This window comes from Siniperca chuatsi, linkage group LG16 (genome assembly GCF_020085105.1).
Source record: "Siniperca chuatsi isolate FFG_IHB_CAS linkage group LG16, ASM2008510v1, whole genome shotgun sequence".
NCBI lineage: Eukaryota > Metazoa > Chordata > Actinopteri > Centrarchiformes > Sinipercidae > Siniperca > Siniperca chuatsi.
In genome coordinates, this window is record NC_058057.1 from 27,304,923 (window position 1) to 27,325,320 (window position 20,398).

Consider the following 20,398-nt stretch of genomic DNA (forward strand, 5'->3'; position numbering starts at 1 on the left):
CTGGTGCCCATTCTGGCGCTGTTCCCGGCCACCATTCCCCACCAGGGAATGCTTCAGGCCTGAAAGCCTCCTCCTCCCGGCGGTCCAAAGCTCCTGTGCCCTGAGCTCCAAGTCCAGGCAGAGTCAGCTAGCAATAGCACCGCTAGCTGCATGGCTAACTGAGCTAACTAGCTAACGGCAGCAGTTAGCGGTTAAGTGCCAAGCACTCTAGCTGTCATATTTCGTTGGACCCAGGTCAGCACGGTTTCCATGGGAACACCACTTTTGGTGTTATTAGCAAGACTAGAAACCAGCTGGTGTGTCCCAAAGTGAACTATTCTCACCATTTTACCAGCAAGTTGTTTTTTGTTGGACAGGATAGGGTTGCATTATTAATTGCACATATTTGGATATGTAATTTGGTTTCATAGTTAAACATGCTGCATCCTAATTCAGTAAGTGCTTGTCAAATTTTCAGTTCCAAAACGAAACTGAAGATGGAGAAGGAGATATATGTTACGTAAAAGAATTGATCCAATTAACATTAGAAAGGATTTTTTCTTTATTTAGTTAGAATCACTTGTGTTTTGAGATTTTTTTTGTCTTTAAACCAAAAAAAGTACAAGTTTTCAACAGTCTGCGTAATAGTTACATCCACACCCTTACACCCAGCAAATACTGTTACTACTAGTATTTCATCATGATAAATGTACAAATAATAATCACACTGCACAACAGTAAGACTCACTGACTTGAGAAATACTGCAGTTACAAATGGCAATCACAATACTTGCTCTTTAAGTTGTTCAGATATTTAGGATTCGGGGTCCTGTTCAAGAATACCTCAACAGGATGGGAGCTTTGAAGTCCTAGGGGCTTTGTGTGTCATCATTGTTGCAGAAATTTCAGGGATATTATCCCTCAGCTGCAGTGAGAGTGACTGCCATCTACCAACGCTGTTGTTAAATCAATAAAAGCTCAGAGTAGTTTGCAGGTTTAGGTTTGGTGTAATACCAGAAATGATGAAAACACAACAAAAGCGGCACAAATAGACATGGAGGGGAGGAATAAATTACCTGTACAAGGCAAACCAGGACACAAAGGATGTGACTCTTCATTCTGATGCCAGTAGAATGAATCAGTCTAGTGTAGATGTCCTGAGCTGATCTTCAGGATTGGTATCGGGGCAGATCCGGGCGTATTTTAAAGGATCAGTATCGGCTAAAATGCAGCCGATCAAATGCAGATCCTTTCTAATCACAGTTTTTTGTCACCTCGGCCTGCTAGTGTTGCAGTCCTTTACAACAGCCGACGTTCTGAGCATTTTGCTCATATATGCGAGTGAAAATTTGAGTGCGTGAATGTGAAAAATGATTTGGATGCACTGGTGACTCCGAATGCTGAAGTCCAAGTTGGCAAAATACGTGGATTCGCTAAGCTCCGGCTCTAACCAACCCTAAGCTCGGTGTACAAAGCATTCAGGTAGCTGCTTCTCATTTTCAGCTGGCGTTGACCGTCGCTTTCACAGGTTAAAATGACAAACGGCGCCGGCAGCAGTTCACATCAGCTGTCGCTAATTAACGTTAATTCCGCTTGACGGTAGGCCAACATTAAACATGTCTGCTGTCGGCTCGTGTGTCTGAACTCAGCCAGAGATCGTTTCTGAGGCAAGAACCCCCACTCTGCAACACCGCTGTTCTTCACGTCCATTTCAGGATCAGAACCTCCCAGATAAACTTTAATTCATATCATATCAATCATTTCATCTAATCAATTTAAGAGTTTTGAACCAGAACCTTTGGTGTTTGGATTAAGTAGCTTGTGAAGCATAAGGTGTTACTTCAGTACGCCAAATCAACATTGCATTGCCTATCTTCTGCTGCTGTGTATCAGATCGGACTCGGTATCAGCAGGTACCCAATATTAAAGGGCTGGGATTGGAACCGGGGCCAGAAAAACCTGACCAGGACGTCGCTAATTAAAACGATATAGTCAGTCCCTGTTGTTAAAAGATAAGATGGTTTTGATGGCCTCGTTGACAGCACACGTCGGCACTCGTCTGCTTCCCAGTGACGGGGCACACGGAGTCCGGTCTTGTAGTCAGACCTACAGGCTTTAGACTCTTGTTAGCATTCTAGTCTGTTTGGGTTTCTCTTATCTACCAGCCCACTCTGTCACACCATGTCAGTCACTTTTCACTGCGATTTGTTCAGCTTTAATTAAAAACATTTACCTAGAGGGCTGTGATTTTCAGAAGGCTCGAGTCTTTGAGTGTCTGATGTCCCTGGAAAGCTTCATTCAGCCCTGCCCATCAGAGACTCGGCATGGCTCATTACTGATCCCTGATTAGTTACAGATGACTGAGGGTGAGGGTGACACAGTGAAGGAGAGGCAGAGGCCAGCTGGGAAGTAGACCGAGATGAGACTGGTGATCTGTGTGTGTGTGTGTGTGTGTGTGTGTGCATGTGTGGTGGGAATATGCATGGAAATGGAAATCATTTTAAGTGTTGAATCAAGCCAAGCTGTCGGTGTGTGTGTGTGTGTGTGTGTGTGTGATAACGTTATGCTTCAGAAGATAATTTCTTCTGTTTTTCTGAGGTGAATGTGGCTCTTTGCTTCTCCGATGGATAATGTTTGTCTCTGCGGTGGATGATTGAAAATTGGCCTCTTTGACTGCGTGCGTTAACAGCATGCTTAAACACATTTTTACAAATCTGTCGGTGGTGAAATAGGCCATCATGACAAGCGTGTGAGTAAGCATAACCTGCTTGGGACAAACCCGAGCAAGCAGGGCTGTTTCTTTTCTGTGATTTTTCTTTTATTGATAAAACATAAGACACTTTAGGCTCGAAGCACTGAAAGCAGCATATAAAATGAAGAGATTTCCATATTTACTTTATAAGTTGCTTTTTTTAATGTCATGACAGTGAGCGTGTCTCCTCAGATCATTTCCTCAAGGTTAAAAGCAAACACTCAGTGAGAGACGGTTTGCTTACTTTGAGGTTTTTGGTTTATTCTGAAGTGGTTGCTATAAAGAAGAACATATTCTTGGCATCGTAGTTGTGAAATTCATCAGACGCTTTAACCATTTAATTTTAACGTTTGGAGAGGATTAATGGTTGGACACTTTCCAATTTCATTGGTCCAATAGATCAAATGGAACAGGTTGGTGGTCATTTCTGCCCCTGATGTGGTAGACTCTGACAACAAAAATCCTGAACATGGGAGGGTAAAGTACCTGTCCTGTAGTTAGCAGGGCCTGGGTCCAGTCACTGTATTCTAAAGTTTTTTGTGTTTTTAAAAAAGTAGGGGTGGGGGGGGAAAAATCAATTCACATACAAATTGTGATTCGTATCTTCTACAATTCTGTATTATTTCTCAGATCCCAAAAATAGGTGTTTTTTACGTTATTAAACGTACGTTATTATTGACGTAACAGAACCGTAAGGTCACACTGTGTGCACACACTGGAGTTATGTGTTTGGATGCATTTTTGACGTTTTAGCTTAGCTTTGCAGAGCTGACACCCAGAGTTGGTGGAAAAAGCTCGACACCAAACGAGCCGGTTTGGAGACAAAGCCTTACGTTCAGACGCTGTCGTGTGTGCAGAGGCTGGAGTGGCTGTCTCACGCCAAAAACAATAAGTAATCCGTGCACACAAATGATGAAATCGAGAGCAGGAATTTGTTTTGTTTTTGTTTTTTTCCTCCATGGCACCTCCAGGACTCCGTAGAGGTCAGTAAATTACACTTTCATTTCATTCTTCTCATACCGGCAGAAACAGTAACATGTTTCCAAAATATTGCAGTAAAATTTTTCAAAACGAAAGCAAGCACACATACTTCTCATCAAGACCTTCATCAAGACCAGTTATCTGTACTGCCAGTTATGTTTCGTATTACGTTTCAGTGGACTAAAGACACGAGTGAATGGTTTTGCACACAGCGCACTGGACTAACACCTGAAAATACTGCCCCTGTTTCTACTTACTGAATCGAGAATTGATTCAGAGTCAAAGTGACACCACAAATCAGAAACAAATCAAATCATGAGATTCCCAAAGATTCCCTCCCCTATTAACAAGTGATACGTTGATCCAATATACTGAGTTTACTGTATGGACGGGGAAGTAGCCAGATGTGCCTGATCCACTTTATATTAAATACTTTCACAAAATTGTAACAAGCCCAACACTTATAGAACAATATTTAAAGTTGCACAAGCCAAACGAATGTTGGTGTATGAATGTAGGATTTGATCCAGAGGACACCATCTGTCAATGACACCTTTAAAATATAAAATGTCCCATCACTGTCACCCCACTGTGCCCAGTTATCGCCCATAAATCAGGACAAGGACAGATCAATGCTGTTAGCAGACTTCTCGTGTATAGATTTCATCAGCTGTAGTCAATTAAAGTTGATTTAATTGACTGCAGATTATAAACAATGCTGTCTAAAATGCTGGTAGATCAGTATGTGGTATCAGCCAGTACTCTGAGTTTTGTTACCGTATCGGGAGAGAATCGGTGGAATCAGTGCATCCTTATTTGTAACTAGCTGGGACACAATTTGGGTATGATTTACAACATTTGACCTGTTAACTTTTGGCCGGTTTGTTAAAATGTTTTTTTTTTTTTCCCCAATTGCTGAAAAGTCTTGATCGTTCAAAAAAAAAACAGTTAACGTTTGTTATTGTAAATATTTGGACCCAGGTGCCAGGTGCTGTTGTGAATCAGCGGCCAGTCGGATCGTGCGGCTGCTACTGTAAGGTCTTCGTCCTCGGATAGGCTACTTAGTGGATTAAAGAAGAATCAGGGGGCGTTGTTAGGGCTGTTTTAATAGGAAAGAGCAGAGGCTTGCCTGCTTTTATTGTGAACGCTGGCTCAGTTTGCAGCAGATATGCAGATTAACTCTATCTCAAAGCGTGAACAAGCTTTTCTCATTGATCTCCGATGCCCTGCGATAGAAGTGATTGACATGGCTGCTAGGAAGGTGAAGAGAGTTGTACAGGAATTGATTTGGATTATTTCCAAGTCTTTTTACCTGCAAAAGTGCATCGGACAGTATTTTTTTTTTTTTTCTTGTGAAGATTTATTTAAAGGGTGATTTTTAAGAGGAGGTGGTCCTGTCAGTGTGCAGTAGGAACCTTTTGCAGGGTGCAGGATGGATGTGTACTGTTTGACATGCAGCCGCAGTGTTTGCTGTGTGCTGAAGTGGACCAGTGATCCAGCCAGACCACTGGAGGTCAGCAGCACCATGTGTCTGGGCCTCTGAGCCTAGCTGTGGCTCTGTGTGTGGTGTGTGTGTGTGTGTGTGACAGAGAGAGGCCATCTGTTATCACGAGGGCAGGAAGCTTAACTTGCCTAACTGAGTAAGGTTGTGTGTGTGTGTGTGTGTGTGTGTGTCCATCATGTTGAAGTTTTGATAGGTACGTTTCTGCCTGTTGCCTTGGAGCAGAACATGATGGGCACGGCTGAATTAAGCTCGGTTTATACTCCCACGAGCTGTTTCTGCTCAGCGCGCTGTCTGTGGCAATATTCTCCGACACGCCAGGGGGCGTACCAACAAAATATCATGTGAAATAAGCAAGATGTCAACGAGTTACCGGAAGAATGCCATTATCCAGCACGGCGATCCCTCATACTTTTCCACACTGTCCTACAAAATGACCTATCTTTTATCGGTGTGGTGGCGATCTCTCTCCATGAATTGAGTCATTTGGCTGTCCCCGTGGTCTCTCAAAGAAGGCGTCCATGTTGAAATGAAAGCGCGCTGCGACACCTTGCCCCCGTCATTTGTGGCCCGGGGGACACTGCGTCGACCATAAACCAGGCTTTTGTTTGGGAGACGCAAACAATCTTGCCAAGAATGATGCTGCTCCATAGAAAAACAAGTTGAAATAGACTGTAAAATGTGAATCAAATAAAAAATCGGACCAAGAAAACCTGTGTGTGTGTGTGTGTGTGTGTGTGTGTGTGTGTGTGTGTGAGATAATAAAGTATTAGTGCTATATTTTTAAAGTTCTTTTTTTTTTGCATTTTAAGACTTTATAACAGGGTCGCTCCAAATATTTTATATTTTTCTCATTGTCAATAAATCCCATGCGCAGACTCAAACCAGCAGTGAACGTATCTGCTAACAGGTGTGTGTGTGTGTGTGTGTGTGTGTATCACAGCCTGATGGATCTTCTTCCTCCATCGTCGTCCAGAAACTATTAAAACACATCAGCGAGCCGCTCTGTTGTTCCTTCATCACCATGAACACACACACTGTAGTTTTATTCTGACTCAGTCCCACACACACCGTCCTGCTGCCCCAAACACTCACTACAGCACCACATGTGGATTCATCCGCCGCTGAAAATAGTCCCCAACAAATGTTTCCTCCTGTTGGTTTGATAAAAACTCCAGCGAGCAGCTGTTTTATAAAATTAAACTATATATTGACCCACACACACCGTCCTGCTGCCCCAAACACTCACTACAGCACCACATGTGGATTCATCCGCCACTGGAAATAGGTGCTTCTTAATTTGCTATTAATTAAGTGAGCAAACATTGAAAACAGGTTTGTTAGATTAGTCTTCACTAATCTCTGAGCATTAGAAACCGTGCATTCAGTCTACAAGGCTGGTTCACATCGGGCCGCTGTGCTTCCGTCCTTCTTGTTCGACCGTTGATGAATTTTATCTTTCGCTCGCATCAGCCCTTCATCAGCAGGTCTATCTAAATTAGCTTGCTAACGCAGGCCAGTATTTTACCTCACCTCCACCCCAGAACAGGCCGATCAATAGCGGATTGAGTCAAAGCCATGATTTGTTTAGCTGTAATGAAGCGGTGTAATTCACCAGCAGCTCCCTGGCTGATGGTGTTTGGCTGCGTTTCAACCGCTGCTTCGCATACTGTAGATTGGATCATTGACATTATAAATGAGCTCTGGAGCTGACCCTACCTCTGTCTCTGGGGGATAGACAGAGTCCTGTTTATTTTAATTTGAAAATGTATTTGGGTATAACTGTGCATAATGCCAAAGCACTTCATAATCTTTGGAAATCAGAACATAGTATTCTGATAATGAGCAGTACTGAAAAACCGTAAGGGGGAACGGGAGTTTGGAAAGATATATTCAGGTGATTCTTAAAGCAGTGGTCAATAAATCTGAAGGAAACCAGGAAGACAAACTCCATAAAATCATATTCGGATATTGAGAATTAACATGTAATCCGTTCATTTGAAATCAGTTGTGGAACTGATGTGGTCCTGTTCATTCGGGGCGCTCTGCTGCCTCGTGGAGGGACTTCAGATTTGTTGTTGTGGTGATGTTTCTGTAAAGGGCTCAGCATGGTCCCCTGCAGCGGTCAGCTGAACTCAAGAGGAACGCGCCGGCTGCAATTATGTAATTGACGAGGTTTGCAGGCAGTGTTGGAAATGAACTTTTTTTGTCCACCTGCCACTGTGGCTGCTGGATTCAAAAATGTACCAGCCACTAAATTTGTTTACCAGCCACTTTCTATATGTGCTAGCTGTTGAGGTGCTTAGCGGTTCTGCGCATGTGCATGACCCACAGTGTCCCTGAAATCTTAAATAGAGATATTCGAGTTACTCAGTAGTGGTGTAATATAAAATGATTCTGTAGTGGGAGCATTATTTGATAGGGGATATCGGTCCATCGAAATACGCTACCCCTGAAATTTTATATATAGATATTATAACAAGTACCAAAATATGCTCCCCATATTCTTACAATACACTTTCTCCTGTTTGTGATTAAAAAAAAAACATATACCTTCATAATACTGTGTGACTTTACCTTTTTATCGGATATGCACAACTTGAAATGGAAACACAAGGTGAAATGTGAAAGATAATAAAACAAGAGCTACAATATTCAAGCAAAAGGCTATTTTATGTCATAACGTAAATATTTAAACTCTTAAGGAAAATACTGATGCTCACACACACAACACACACACACACACACACACACACACAGTAGGTGTATACTATTTGTTCAATTTTGCGTTAAGGAAGAGAACAGCAACTGATTGGACAACAGTTTATATAATCCATCTGAGTGACAGTGTGCTTTATTAATTCTCCTCGCCGGAGTATAAGGTTCGGCCTGTAACGCTTTATTTTGAACTTACTTTATAAAAAGTGACGAGCCTAGTCACCGTTCTGCGGAGAACTTAGAATGAAGCCCTCCGTCTCCAAAGTTTGCTTCTTTTGGTCGAATTCCAGCGTCACTAAAGTAGTTTGACAGCAAATAGCACGACAGGTACTTTAGAGTTTCTCATGTTTTACTTAATTCTTAACAGAGATGATGTTCTCTGTTTCCTGCCCAGAGATTACAGATGTAATTTAGCTTATAACGAACTCTGTTACAGCTAAGAAGCTGTGCGCACTGACCCTGTCAAATAATCAACACATAAATAAATAAATAAATACTATACTCGTGTTGAGTTGGATGTATCTGGTTTCATAGTCATCATATCAGAACCAGGTTTTGACCAGCTGCAGTTTTTTCCCAGTGTTTTATTGATGATATTCAGACTCAACACGGTTTATGCAGATGCTAACAGTGACATTTTGGGGTGTAATAAACCACTTGTTATAGCTTTTACTGAGTCTCTGACAGTGATTTAACTGTAGTCCTCTCTCTTCCTTTCACTCTGTCAGTCTGTCTGTGAGAGGGGAATATGCGGAGACGCACACAGCGACGCAGCTTCCCTCCATAATAACGTCCTTGTCATTTATGTGACAGAGAGACCACATTGGCCCAGATTCAGACTGGCACAGATTCTTCACGACCAACGTCAAGACTGCGTGGAGGCTGTGGCGCTCTGCCAGCACACTTTATGCCAGTGTTAATTCCTCCCTGCTAAACATATTTTTCTTACAGCACCGCGCTGGATGACAGCTGCCACTTTGAGATAGAATCTAAACGGCAGGACAACTCCTCCATTAAAGACGTGTTTAATCTTTCCGGAGCAATAACGCTGTCGGGGTTTAGGGTTCAACTTCTTTGTCTGGGCACATGAAACCTTTTTTTAAAACAGTTTAAAGTTACTACATGTAGCACTTCAGCAACGCTAATAAATCATGACTGCCTTAGAAATGATTAGTTATGGTAAACAGTGATTGGTGAGAAGTTTGGCAGCCTTCAGACATCTCTGCACTCACTCTGATGGTTGTGAAAGCGTCTGCAGAAACCATGTACATCGCATGTTTTCCTGTTGTGGCTCCCATTTGTGCAGTAACTGGTATTGGCTGGGCTTGACATGCTCAGATATGTATTGTGTAACCCAAAGAAAAGTAGACTAATAACAGAGAAATCAAAGGCATGGACTGAGACATGTTTTTCTGTGAATGATGTTTGGATGTTTTATTTTTTTCATCGTCATGGTCATTTGTAACAGGAGGGTAAGTTTATGGGATGTGACCCCCCCCCAAAGTGCTTCTTGTAACACTTTGAGCTTGTATATCCTTCCTTAGCAACATCAAATCACACTTTACTTTCTTTCTCTGTGTGCATTGGCAGCAACAGCAGTAGTCCTTCATCTGAAGCTTATTGTTTTAGAGTGATGATATCAAATGGAAAAGGAAGTAGCAAAACACTGCCAGTAAAAACATTTTTTATACTCTAATTATGTGCATGACAGGCAGAAAAGAGGTGCAGCAGAGTGGAAAGTACCACCAAAGACCCTTTAATCTCGGTAAATAACAGCCTGAAAGGTTATTATGGCCATTTTCACCGGTTACAAACACTTGTGTGCTGTTTTCTTCGTAGTAATGGACATAAATATCAGAGGACCAGTAGAAATATTACCATCTTACCACAAGCATTATTACAAAACAATCTTCACATTTCTTCTCTCCAGAAGAAAGCTGTAATGTAACCTGCAGGATGCTGTCGGTTTCATTCTGTACCGTACTGTAGCCCAGAGGGGGTCACTGAGGAAGTACAGATGTGCAGTTGAATCCACCTCATAAAGCTAATGCGCTGTATTTGTTTGAGCGACAGACAAGAAGGCGACTGAAATGCTGCAAACACTGCCTGTGGTTCTGTCACACAAAGAGCAGACAGCACTGAACCGCCTGCAGAGACACATCAGCAATGCAGACCAACGCAGGTTGGAAAGCTTTTAGCGCTTTTTGCACAGGGTCCTCTCACAAAACAAATTAAAGTAACCTTCAGTGCTGCTGTAAGGGGCGACTGTGGCTTAGCGGTAACGCGGGTCGATTCGGATCTTTCAACTGATGAGCATCAGTGTGTGAATGTGATATGTAGTTGAAGCGCTTTGAGTAGTCGGAAAAGACTAGAAAGGTGCTATATAAGTACATAAGTTCCATTTATTATAAGTGTGAACAATAATTGATGTTCCTTATACCCTACCTTTCCCAGAATCTATGTGAAACTTCTTCAGTATAAGGTGAGCTGTCCATAAATAACATGAGAATCTCCACACTACCTTCCATAACAAATACACCTCCGGCTCAGAAGGAACGGAAGAACGCAAAATATTTTCGAGGGAACCCAAAAGTAGTCCTCAAAAAAAAAAAATTTCTCCATGACCATTAGGGTGCTCCAGACATTTCTCAAGTCAAATGACCTGTTGCATGATCAGCCTGCATTTATCCCAAGATGAGAAACTGTGTCTATCAAAAGAGACGTGTGCTATTAAAAAATGACTTATAGAGCTTATTGCATCGGTACAGTATATTATAGGTAGCCACTGGAGGCGCTGTAGAGTAGTGTTTTATGGGGTGGGTATTTGTTACCTGTTACAACAGGCCTATTTAAGCAAAATAGGCTAATTTTCAGGAATTTCCAAAAAGGTTACCATGGAAACGTATCACTCCAGAGTAGCCAGGTCCGTGTCAAACTAGTTTTCAGGCTTAGATTCACCTTTTTAATACTAGTTGAGTTAACTAGTGTTATGACCTACCAATCAAACTGAAACACTGTTTTGTTTTTAACGAATAAAATAAAATTGACACCGTCTTCATTCAGGTTCACTCAAGCCAGAATGCTCACTATAAGCACATGCACACCGTAGGGTTTCTTCTTCCTGGAAACTGGTTTGTGAGGGTGGTAAGCGAGGTTAACCGCCCCCACCCCTTATGTCTGATCACAGCCATTGATGATACAAGATCGAAGTCCGGACTGGTCCATGCAAGCTTTAGACTAATTTCCACTAGATGCATCATCAAACCAACTTCAGCCTGGTGTCTGACCTGCAGCAGAGCTGAGTTTTGTTTTATATTTCACACGTCTGCGCCTGATTGTGACTGAATGGTGCTCTTTTTCCCCAACATTACGACGTGCTGCTCTGATTAAGCGCTGTGAAGTGGCCGCGCGATGTGATCGATCAGTCGGCCACCTGCTGAGACACATCTCGCTATCAATGCAGATACAAGATGACGGTTTAAACGGCAGCCTCGCTCATTAAATACGCTGCCTTTGCTGTGAGATGTAGCACCACTGCTTGTTTTCCCCACAGCTTAATACGCCTAATATTATATTTAATTATAAAGTTGTATTTTTTCTGACATTAGTGGAGGCACTCCAGGAACACCAGGAGTCACATGACACACATTTCTGCTGACTGAAGAGGACAGTAATACGTAAAGAGGAATACAATGCAGGTTTCAAAACATTTAAAACAAGAATTTGCAAATTTAGTTTTATGAAGTATGGGATGCACGTGATGGATTTACAAAATACATTGTAGTGAGAAATGACCGTGTTTGTTTACAGTGAAAACAGACGCACAGTACCTTTACTGACCACCAGAGGGCTCCAGGTTTGGGGGGAACACATCTGTAAGTTTCTGTGGCCTTACATCCTCTGCTGTCAAAGCCTTCTGTGTTGCAGTTCATTGTCTGTGAACAGCCAAAGCGAACGCTGAGCTGTATGGGTGTAACAGCACAAAGGATTCTCTGTCACTTGATGACTGGCTAACCGGCCGACTTGCTCACTGGCTGCTTCGGGAGCTTAGGACTTGCTGGCTGTTTGTCTATCTGTGCTCTGGTTAACTGTCTCTGTGGCTTCCACATGAGCACATGCATGCATGTGTGTCGAGCGGGTGTTTTTGTGGAAATAATGACTGGTACAGGGCTTGGCGCTGACTCCCCACCATTCTGCCCTGTGAAATGAGACATTGTTCTGTTGACGCTGTGCAGTACAGCGACACTGTGCTGTGACTCAAACACTCGACATGAGGTGGAAACTGAGGGCTTAACGTACACGGTGTAGAGCACAGCAAGCTGTGGATTGTCGCCTGGTAACAGACTCCACCACATGACAAAGTTGGGTGTAAAAGCAGCTGAAAATATCTGGGTAATTGTTAATGTTTTGGTTTTTCCTCTTCTTTCTGCACCAGATGGTTGAAGCTTACTGCATCAGTACAACAGCAGCTGTTTCAGTTACACTTTCCACCGCTGAAGAGTCAACAGAAATTGACATTTTCTTCATTTGCAAAGTATTTGTAGATACTGTTAAATTCTAAGAGTTGTTTTTATTTTTGACGTTTTGTCTTTTATTAGGAACGGAAAATGGGTAAGCAAGAGATCTCCTCGTAAGATCCACAAATAAACTGTCATGTACACGCTAGTACAGGGCTTTTCAAGCTGTAAACCCAAACGTCTGTTATTTCTTCCTAAAGCTTAATTTTATATGTCATAAAAGTGTAATAATTTCTTTTCTATTCCGGCAAGGCAGAGATCTGGTTTGACCCGTGTCCGTTAGTGTTGTACAGTGTGCTTTGGATGGCCACGTACAGCGCTGCATGTGGCCAGCTGTAACAAGTAAACTGTTGAGGTAATCTCATCTGTCTCCATGTCAGCCGATAATCCTCCCAGCATCCTCTCTGACTGCAAGCAAAAGAAAAATCTGAGGCAGTTTCCCTCGCCTCGGATTGATAGTGCAGTGCTGACTTGGCTTTGGTGCACAAAGCACGTTCTGCCTGTTCACATAACTGTACATATACAGTGTACACACACACACACACACACACACACACACACACACACACACACACACACACACACACACACACTCTTGTGGATTAGGGGGATGAGACCTGTAGTGTTTGTTTGCTCTAAGTACAGGCAGCTGGGTATATTTACCTTGTGATTCTCCTGTGCCTACTCAAACTCACCTGTGTGTGTATGTGTGTGTGTGTGTGTGTGTGTGTATGTGTGTGTGTACCTGGCTGACATGCTGATTTAGTACTACTGGATGTTTTTATTCCACCACAAGGACCCATTGATAAATTATGCCATTAGAGAGGGAAGCTGTGTGTGTGTGTGTGTGGCTCATTTGTGTGTTCACGTTTGTGTGTGTGTGTGTGTGTGTGTGTGTGTGTGTGTGTGTGTGTGTGCAATACTGATAGAAAAACTAATATCATTTTGTGTAATAGACCTTTCTTACATAGTTGCACTGCATAATCATAGACTACACAGGAAGGTTTTCACATGTTTGTACTTCTACTCTTGTGAGGACCCTCAGTGATATAATGCATTCCCCAGCCTAACCTAACCCTAAGCTTAGCTTAAACCTTATTCTCACATCAACCCCTAAAACCAAGTCTTAACCCTCAAACAGACCGGCGGAAATGTCCTCAGCCTCCAGGAAGGTCCTCACTCTCAAGGTTGTTTAAACTCAAATTTGTCCTCACAAAAATAGAAGGACATCACAACCCCCCCCTTTTATCTAGCCTTTTAGAACCGGTAACATGGACAATGGACTGCATGTTGGAAATAATGACAAATTGGAGGAATTTGAAGTATTTGCAAAGAGGTCCATTAGAATTTCTTAGTTAAAAAATATTTTAAAGCTTTGGAAAGATTGCATCTATTTGAAAAGTATGAAAATGTCAGTAATTTGTGTGTAACAACATGATGTGAGATAAAACAGGTGCGTGTATCTCTGCTTTGTCCTGTCATTGGCTTTTGTCTGCAATAACTAAGACGTTGGTAAATTGTTTGTTTGTTTATCTGCCAAATTGCAATCAATCAACTGATTGAACCAGTCAATCAATCAGTTAGTCAGTCAACGAGACAAACGGACAGATGTTCCCACAGATCTTCTGCTGCTGCTCAGGTCATCTAGCTGCAAAGTTTTTAAGGCATTACTTCATGTGAAGCGAAGAATCTGACTGCAGAACTAATTGACAGATGAGGGATTGTGGGAGTTGGAGTTTTGACAGAGAATCTTCTCCGTACGATCAGGCCTGTGGTGGCTCAGGTGGAAATCTTTTCGACCTTTTCCTCCTGCTCCAGTGTGGTTTTGTGTTTGATCTGTGGCAGAGCAGAAAACACCCTGCAGCTTGTCATGTCACGGGGCTGCTTCGCAGTTTTTGTGAAAACTTCCTCAGGACTTTGTGTAACGAGTCTTCCATATGACTTGGCCAGATCTTTGAACGCGGCTGAAGAGGGATGGACTTTACTGAGCAGTAAAAAGATGTTTAATTCTGTTCACCTTTCATCTTTCCTCCCCCCCCCTCCTGTCCTCTCCTGCAGGTCGGCTCTATGCTATGCAGACAGGCATGAAGCTGGACAGTAAAACACCAGAGTGCCGAAAGTTCCTGGTCAAACTCATGGACCAGCTGGAGTTGGTAAGTTAGTACTGTTTCTCCCTGGGTGGGATCCCGTGGTGCAGAGTAGGGGTGGGCGATAAGGACAAAATCCTCCATCACAGTACATGTAATTTCACAATAGTGGTATACAGGTTATCATGATATTGTTATTTTTCTGTAAATGTAACTGTTACCAGCCAAAACGGACAATTTTACAAGTCTCCGGTTAAAATCTCTTTCAATTTCTCACTATTACTTTCACTTTGTGTGTCTCTCACTCCAGCACACATACTGTGATCACTGATCTAAAACTCTGTGTGAGTCAGACTAAGTAGCAGCTGTGTGAGTTATTATAACCGACAGGTATGACTGAAGAAAACTGACAAAAAGCCTTCGGGAAGATTAGACAGCTTGTTTTATGGCATAATGTTTTCGCGTTGTCCTTCCGTCCCATTATGGTGTATGTGATATCTCAGGAACGCCTTTGATTTCTTCAAACGTCCACTTGGACACGAGGATTAACTGAGTAGAATTTGGTGGTCAAATGTCACCTCACAAAACACGTTTTTGTCCATAACTCAAGAATCGACGACCATATTTCGCAGTTAGTTGGACAATGAATAGGTGACACTTTTGACTCAAAGGTCATTGTGACCTCAAAATAGGTTTTTAGCTGTAATTTAAGACTGAATTGGGCGACACAATGAGTAAACAACAACTAGCACAGTATGGGCTTTCCTCCATCTCGTCCATTCTGCCTTTCACTTCCTGCCTCATTCAAAATTTCGAGCGTCATCAGAATCAGGTGATGGCAAACAACGTATTGGAGCTCATCTTGCTAATCGTGATCCTGTGAGTGAGTTTCACCTGCAGCTCAGAGAGGCTTCGCATCTAAAAATGCCAGGAGAAAACAAAAGCAGCACATTCTGTGTAGTACTCTATAAGAATCCATCTTTACATAGTAATCCAGTACATGTGTAAGTGGTACTTGTATTCGTCCCGAGGAGACGCAGAAAAACAATGTGGCGTTTCATCGCAGGGGTTCACAGTTAAGGTGTGTTGATTGATTCGCGACGTCAGCTCATGCATTGAGTAACATGCAAAACAAAATTCCACCTTCAAAGTTGCCGGTAGCCTTTGAGCGGCAGTCTGTAGCTAGCTAATGTTAGCTAGTAGAGACGAAAAGGCAGCAAATGATCCTTTCAGTCGTGATTCTCTTCCGACGGTTTCTTTATTTGTGATGCATTTGCAAAGAGTCCTTACGAAGCAGCCTGTTAAACTCGGCACGCTTGTGCTGCATCCACAACGCCTGCAGGGAATGAAAGCTAGCTTAGCTCCGTCTTCATAGCCTAGCCTATTAGATGAGCTGACCTCTGCCTGCACTGCAACCTTTCCTCAGAACGGATGTTTCCAATGTGGCTTGATTTGCTCGGCAAAAGTAAGTAAATGAAATCATTCAAAACACAAACTGCTTGTGTTCATTCGCCTGTAAGTTATTGCTTAATGCCAAGCTAATTACGACCTACTACATCCATGGTATCGCCTGATGCTACTTAGCTAGGTGTTTGGCTGACTGCCGCGTAATTTTCTCAACATGATGGAACTATTCATAAAGTCAGTCTCACATTTGATCGTGTGGTCAGTTACAGTTGACTAGTGTATGTAAACGCGTCACCGTGGGAACAGCGGTTACATAGCGTGTCCCGTAGCTTTCGTGTGATACAGACGAAGGCTTGGAAATAAGCGAGTAAGTGGAGCTGGAGTTGTCACGTTTTATCACGTGAGGAAAACAAGTTCACGTGTGATACATTTTACATACTCGGGCGATTCATCGACGTAATCGTCATAATCGATTACGGAAATATGTCGATTTGCATAACGCGTGTTGGCGCGTCGCAATGAAGTATGGCTGCGCCCGGTCAAAGCGCGGTGTTACGTAGGAGGTTCAGAATGATATGTAGACTGTCATCATGGGCATCTGATCAGAACGCACAGAATAAAGCCAGGAAACTTCAGTCCTCTCGACAAAAGTTTTTCTCCATAAACTCAAAGAAAAACACACACGGGCTGTTGAAACAGAAAGAACAGTAAGACAGTGTAACTGAAGCGAGCGCCACATGTCAATCTTAAGGTAATAAGGAAAATTAAATTCTCAGTTAAACTAACATTGACATAGAATAGGAAATAAAGAGTTAAAGATAAACTCCTCTTACCAGAGCTGCCGCTCCATGTGAAAGTGAAAGAGTGAGTGAAAGGGAGTGCAGTCTTTAGATAAAGAGCACAGCACAGCGATCGATTAGCCAGTGGACAGTCTCTTCAAACAGTTTGTGAGTAAACACTAAAATAAGGTGGAGAATTAAGTTGAATTAAAATGGTGACATTAAATAATTAAATATTAATTTAAGTTCTTTATTTATTTTGGGTAAATTAATTGTTACATTAATCAAGTAATAAAAAATTATCTTTTAGAATAATTGATAAATTAGTCGTTAGATCAATCGACTAATCGAAAAAATAATCGTTAGATTAATCGATAAAAATAAGCCCTATTACACACAGGTTCATTTGGATTTTGGACATTTCGCATGTGATTAATTCACATCATATGTCATTTTCTGCTATTCCACATACGAAATATGAAAACATCAATTTCGCCCTCAGTATCACATGGGAAACAAATCACATGATACCGGCACCAGTTTTCAACATTTCATATTTCACACGGGGAAATATAGATTTTTTTTGTAAGGGTGTGCATTTCTAATTAACCACGCTGCATATTCTAAATGATCGTAATTATCGGGCACAAACAACAAATATCAGTAAGCATGTTTTGTCACACGTCAGGCATTTTACACGTTCTCCAGTGCAGATGACGTTGCATCCAATAAAATGGCTCAGTTTGCGTACGTCTTCCTGCGACCTTACAAGTGCATGTTAGGTTAAAGCTTGGAGTCGCAGCACTGCGCTGAGGCCCGAGCTTTCATGTCGCACGCGTTTCCGTAAAGCAGGCTGCTGTCTGGACTTTCAACAGGGGCCAAGCTAATGAGATTTTATAGAGTTGTTATGATGAGGAGGGGATCACTCAGAGCCAATTAAGGACAAGGATTAAAACACACACACACACACACACAGCTGCCCCCTTGAGCCAGGTTTTACAGAGGCTCCAGGGATCTTCATTACTGTCGCACACTCAGGATGCCTCTCACAACAGGACTCACATCTGGTGCTTTGATGTGTGTGTTCTTGTTAGCTACTGCTCGTGTTGGAATTGGCTTGAGTGTCTTTCTGTTTGTGCATATATAAATACATATATTATATACACACACACACACACAAGTCCAGCAGCACTCCAAGAAAGGAAGCGAGCAACATGTTTTGCTGTAAAACATTTAATCTTCTGAAAGGTTTTTTCTAAGTGCAGCTTTCTGAAACATGGGGATACCCTGAGGTTTTTTATGTATGGTCCACTTCTTAATGAACTGTTGCTGGTAGTTGTGACTCATTTCTACAGAGCGAGTCACTCGAGACACAAACCACAGCAGCGTTTTCTCTCTCTCTTTCCCTTTCCCTGATGACCTGGCTCATACATACAATACATGTTGGACTCATTAATTCTATTTTCCACCGTCAACGCCGCCTCAACTCTCCGAGGCTTCGTTCTCACTGGGACAGTGGAAAATCACATGTTTAAAAGTCAGTTTAAACAAGGTGGAGGGTGGGATATCGCCACCCGCCACCAGCCAGATGATGCTAAATTTAGAGGTTTCAGCAGACATTATGGCCTAAAAATACATGTTCTTTTAATTGCCTTTTTAATGGATTTGTGCGATTTAGATATTTGATGAAAATTCAGTTTGTCCTTGGAATGTGTGTGAGAACTGCAATTTTGACACTTGAACTTGAATGTTTGTAAATATGCGCTCTTCTTTGCTGTTAATCTAATGCACACTCGCCTTTATTTGCCAGCCAGCTGTTGATATCAGCAGGCACTAATGACGTCTAGCCGTCAGACACTTTGCAGAAGATCTTGCTGCTGTGATTCATGCTGTTAATTATTCAAAAACACCTGCTGCGCTCTGTTTGACTTCTGTTTTCTCCATTTTTATTTGGGTTGTTTAGATCAAAACCTGTGACATGACTTTGTAGCATTGAGCTTGTCTCAGCCCTGTTTTTATTAAAGCCCCTGAAAACCTGGTAACAAATGCTAATTATCTCTCTTTAACATTTAATATTCATAATGAAATAAGCAACAATCAGAGGTACAGTTTAGTTCCGTACAGTAGTTTAGTTTAACTTCTGACAGAAACTGTGTTCATGTTGGACTCCTCTGAATGAAAGAAACTTTTTTTGGGGGGGCCTTTTAAAGAAAATGAAGAAGATGGTAAGACAGGGAGACACACATTGGGTATGCTGCAGGGTGCATGACAAAGAGACAGAAAAGACGACACGAGATGACGAGACATGGATGATGCATTTAAATGACATTAGATTTGGACCATCTTCATAATTCAGTTCTACTCATGCCTCAGTGCTGCTTATTTACTTTTGACAGTAATTGTTTGGCTGTTGTGATACAGTTTCGCTATTTTCTGTTTGAATATGGCTCAAATCAAGTGTCACTACAATGTGTATAGAACAATTTCATCATATGTTGGAAGACTTTAGATTTTCTAACGATTCTGATGGAAACACATTTAGCATTTTAAAAGTTGCTAAAATTCTTGTAGTTCCCTTAAAGTTTGGTTAACAGTCAAATGGAGACTTCGGAGTGAGAATGAGTGAGTTTCCTTTGATCCCAGATTCTTTATATTCCCTGACCAGTTGTCCCTCCTTCATTCTGCACTCAGCCCAGTGGTTTTACATTCCTCCGCTACACACACACACACACACACACACACACACACACACACACACACACACAGATTGATTAAGTCAGTGAACAGTGTATCTATTCAGGATGGTCAGGGTCCACTTGCTGGAGGGAACCAGCGTGTTTGCTTTAGTGGTTTTACAAGAAACCTGAAGCCCCGTTGGACGCTGTAATGGAGAGAGAGAGAGAGACAGAAACAGGCAGGGAGAGAGCATGGGGTTTTATGGGAAGGGGGAATTACAGGTGGAGAAAATGCAAAGCGAAGGCAAACAAAGTGAGTGAGATGGAGGCGCTAGATGGCGCCCGCTGAAGTGAGAGCGTGTTCGCTTGAGTTAAAATGAGTCTGTTTTCAGCACATCCAGGTGTCTGTATTTATTTCACCTTTAGTGAAGAAAAATCTTCACTAGATATTTCATGCACCAACGCTGACCGCTGACAGCCACAGGTTTCCAACGCTCATTTGCTCTTTTTGCATCGTCCGGAGCACTGAACTGTTTATATACCCTTTATAAAGACAGAATAACTCTACTTTTCTGCTCCTGTTTTGTCACTCTGCTGCTTATTGTTGGAGTAAAGTGTGTATGTGTGTGTGTGGGCAGATTGTGACACAGATGTTCCCGTGTGTTCACTCTCAAAGCACACTGCTGTTTTGTCAGTAATTAGTTTTCATTTTAAAAACGAGTGAATTCAGTTCAAGTAGAATATTTCCCCCTCCAAGGAGTAGTCTGCATATCAGGCCTTTCACAATAAAAGTCTGAGCCAGTTACAGCCTCACTTTTTTTTGAGTAATTGTGTGTGCGTTTGTTTTTGTTTTCCAGATGAAGAAGGAGCTGAGTGACAATGACTCCATCACTCAGGAGGTGGTTGGTAACGCCCACATTGAAAACTACGCCTTAAAGATGTTCCTCTACGCTGACAACGAGGACCGATCAGGGCGATTCCACAAGTAAGGAACACATCTGA

General features: G+C 42.2%; 1 protein-coding gene across 3 annotated transcripts in view; it reads left to right on the forward strand.

The window, feature by feature from the left end:
- Positions 1 to 20,398, forward strand: part of vta1 (vesicle (multivesicular body) trafficking 1) — a 68,869-nt gene that overhangs the window by 3,900 nt on the left and 44,571 nt on the right. For all 3 annotated transcript variants that reach the window (XM_044168093.1, XM_044168092.1, XM_044168090.1), the window contains exons 2-3: positions 14,507 to 14,601; positions 20,254 to 20,381. In XM_044168093.1, coding sequence (XP_044024028.1) covers positions 14,507 to 14,601; positions 20,254 to 20,381 — 223 coding nt within the window. The remainder of the gene's footprint in view (positions 1 to 14,506; positions 14,602 to 20,253; positions 20,382 to 20,398) is intronic.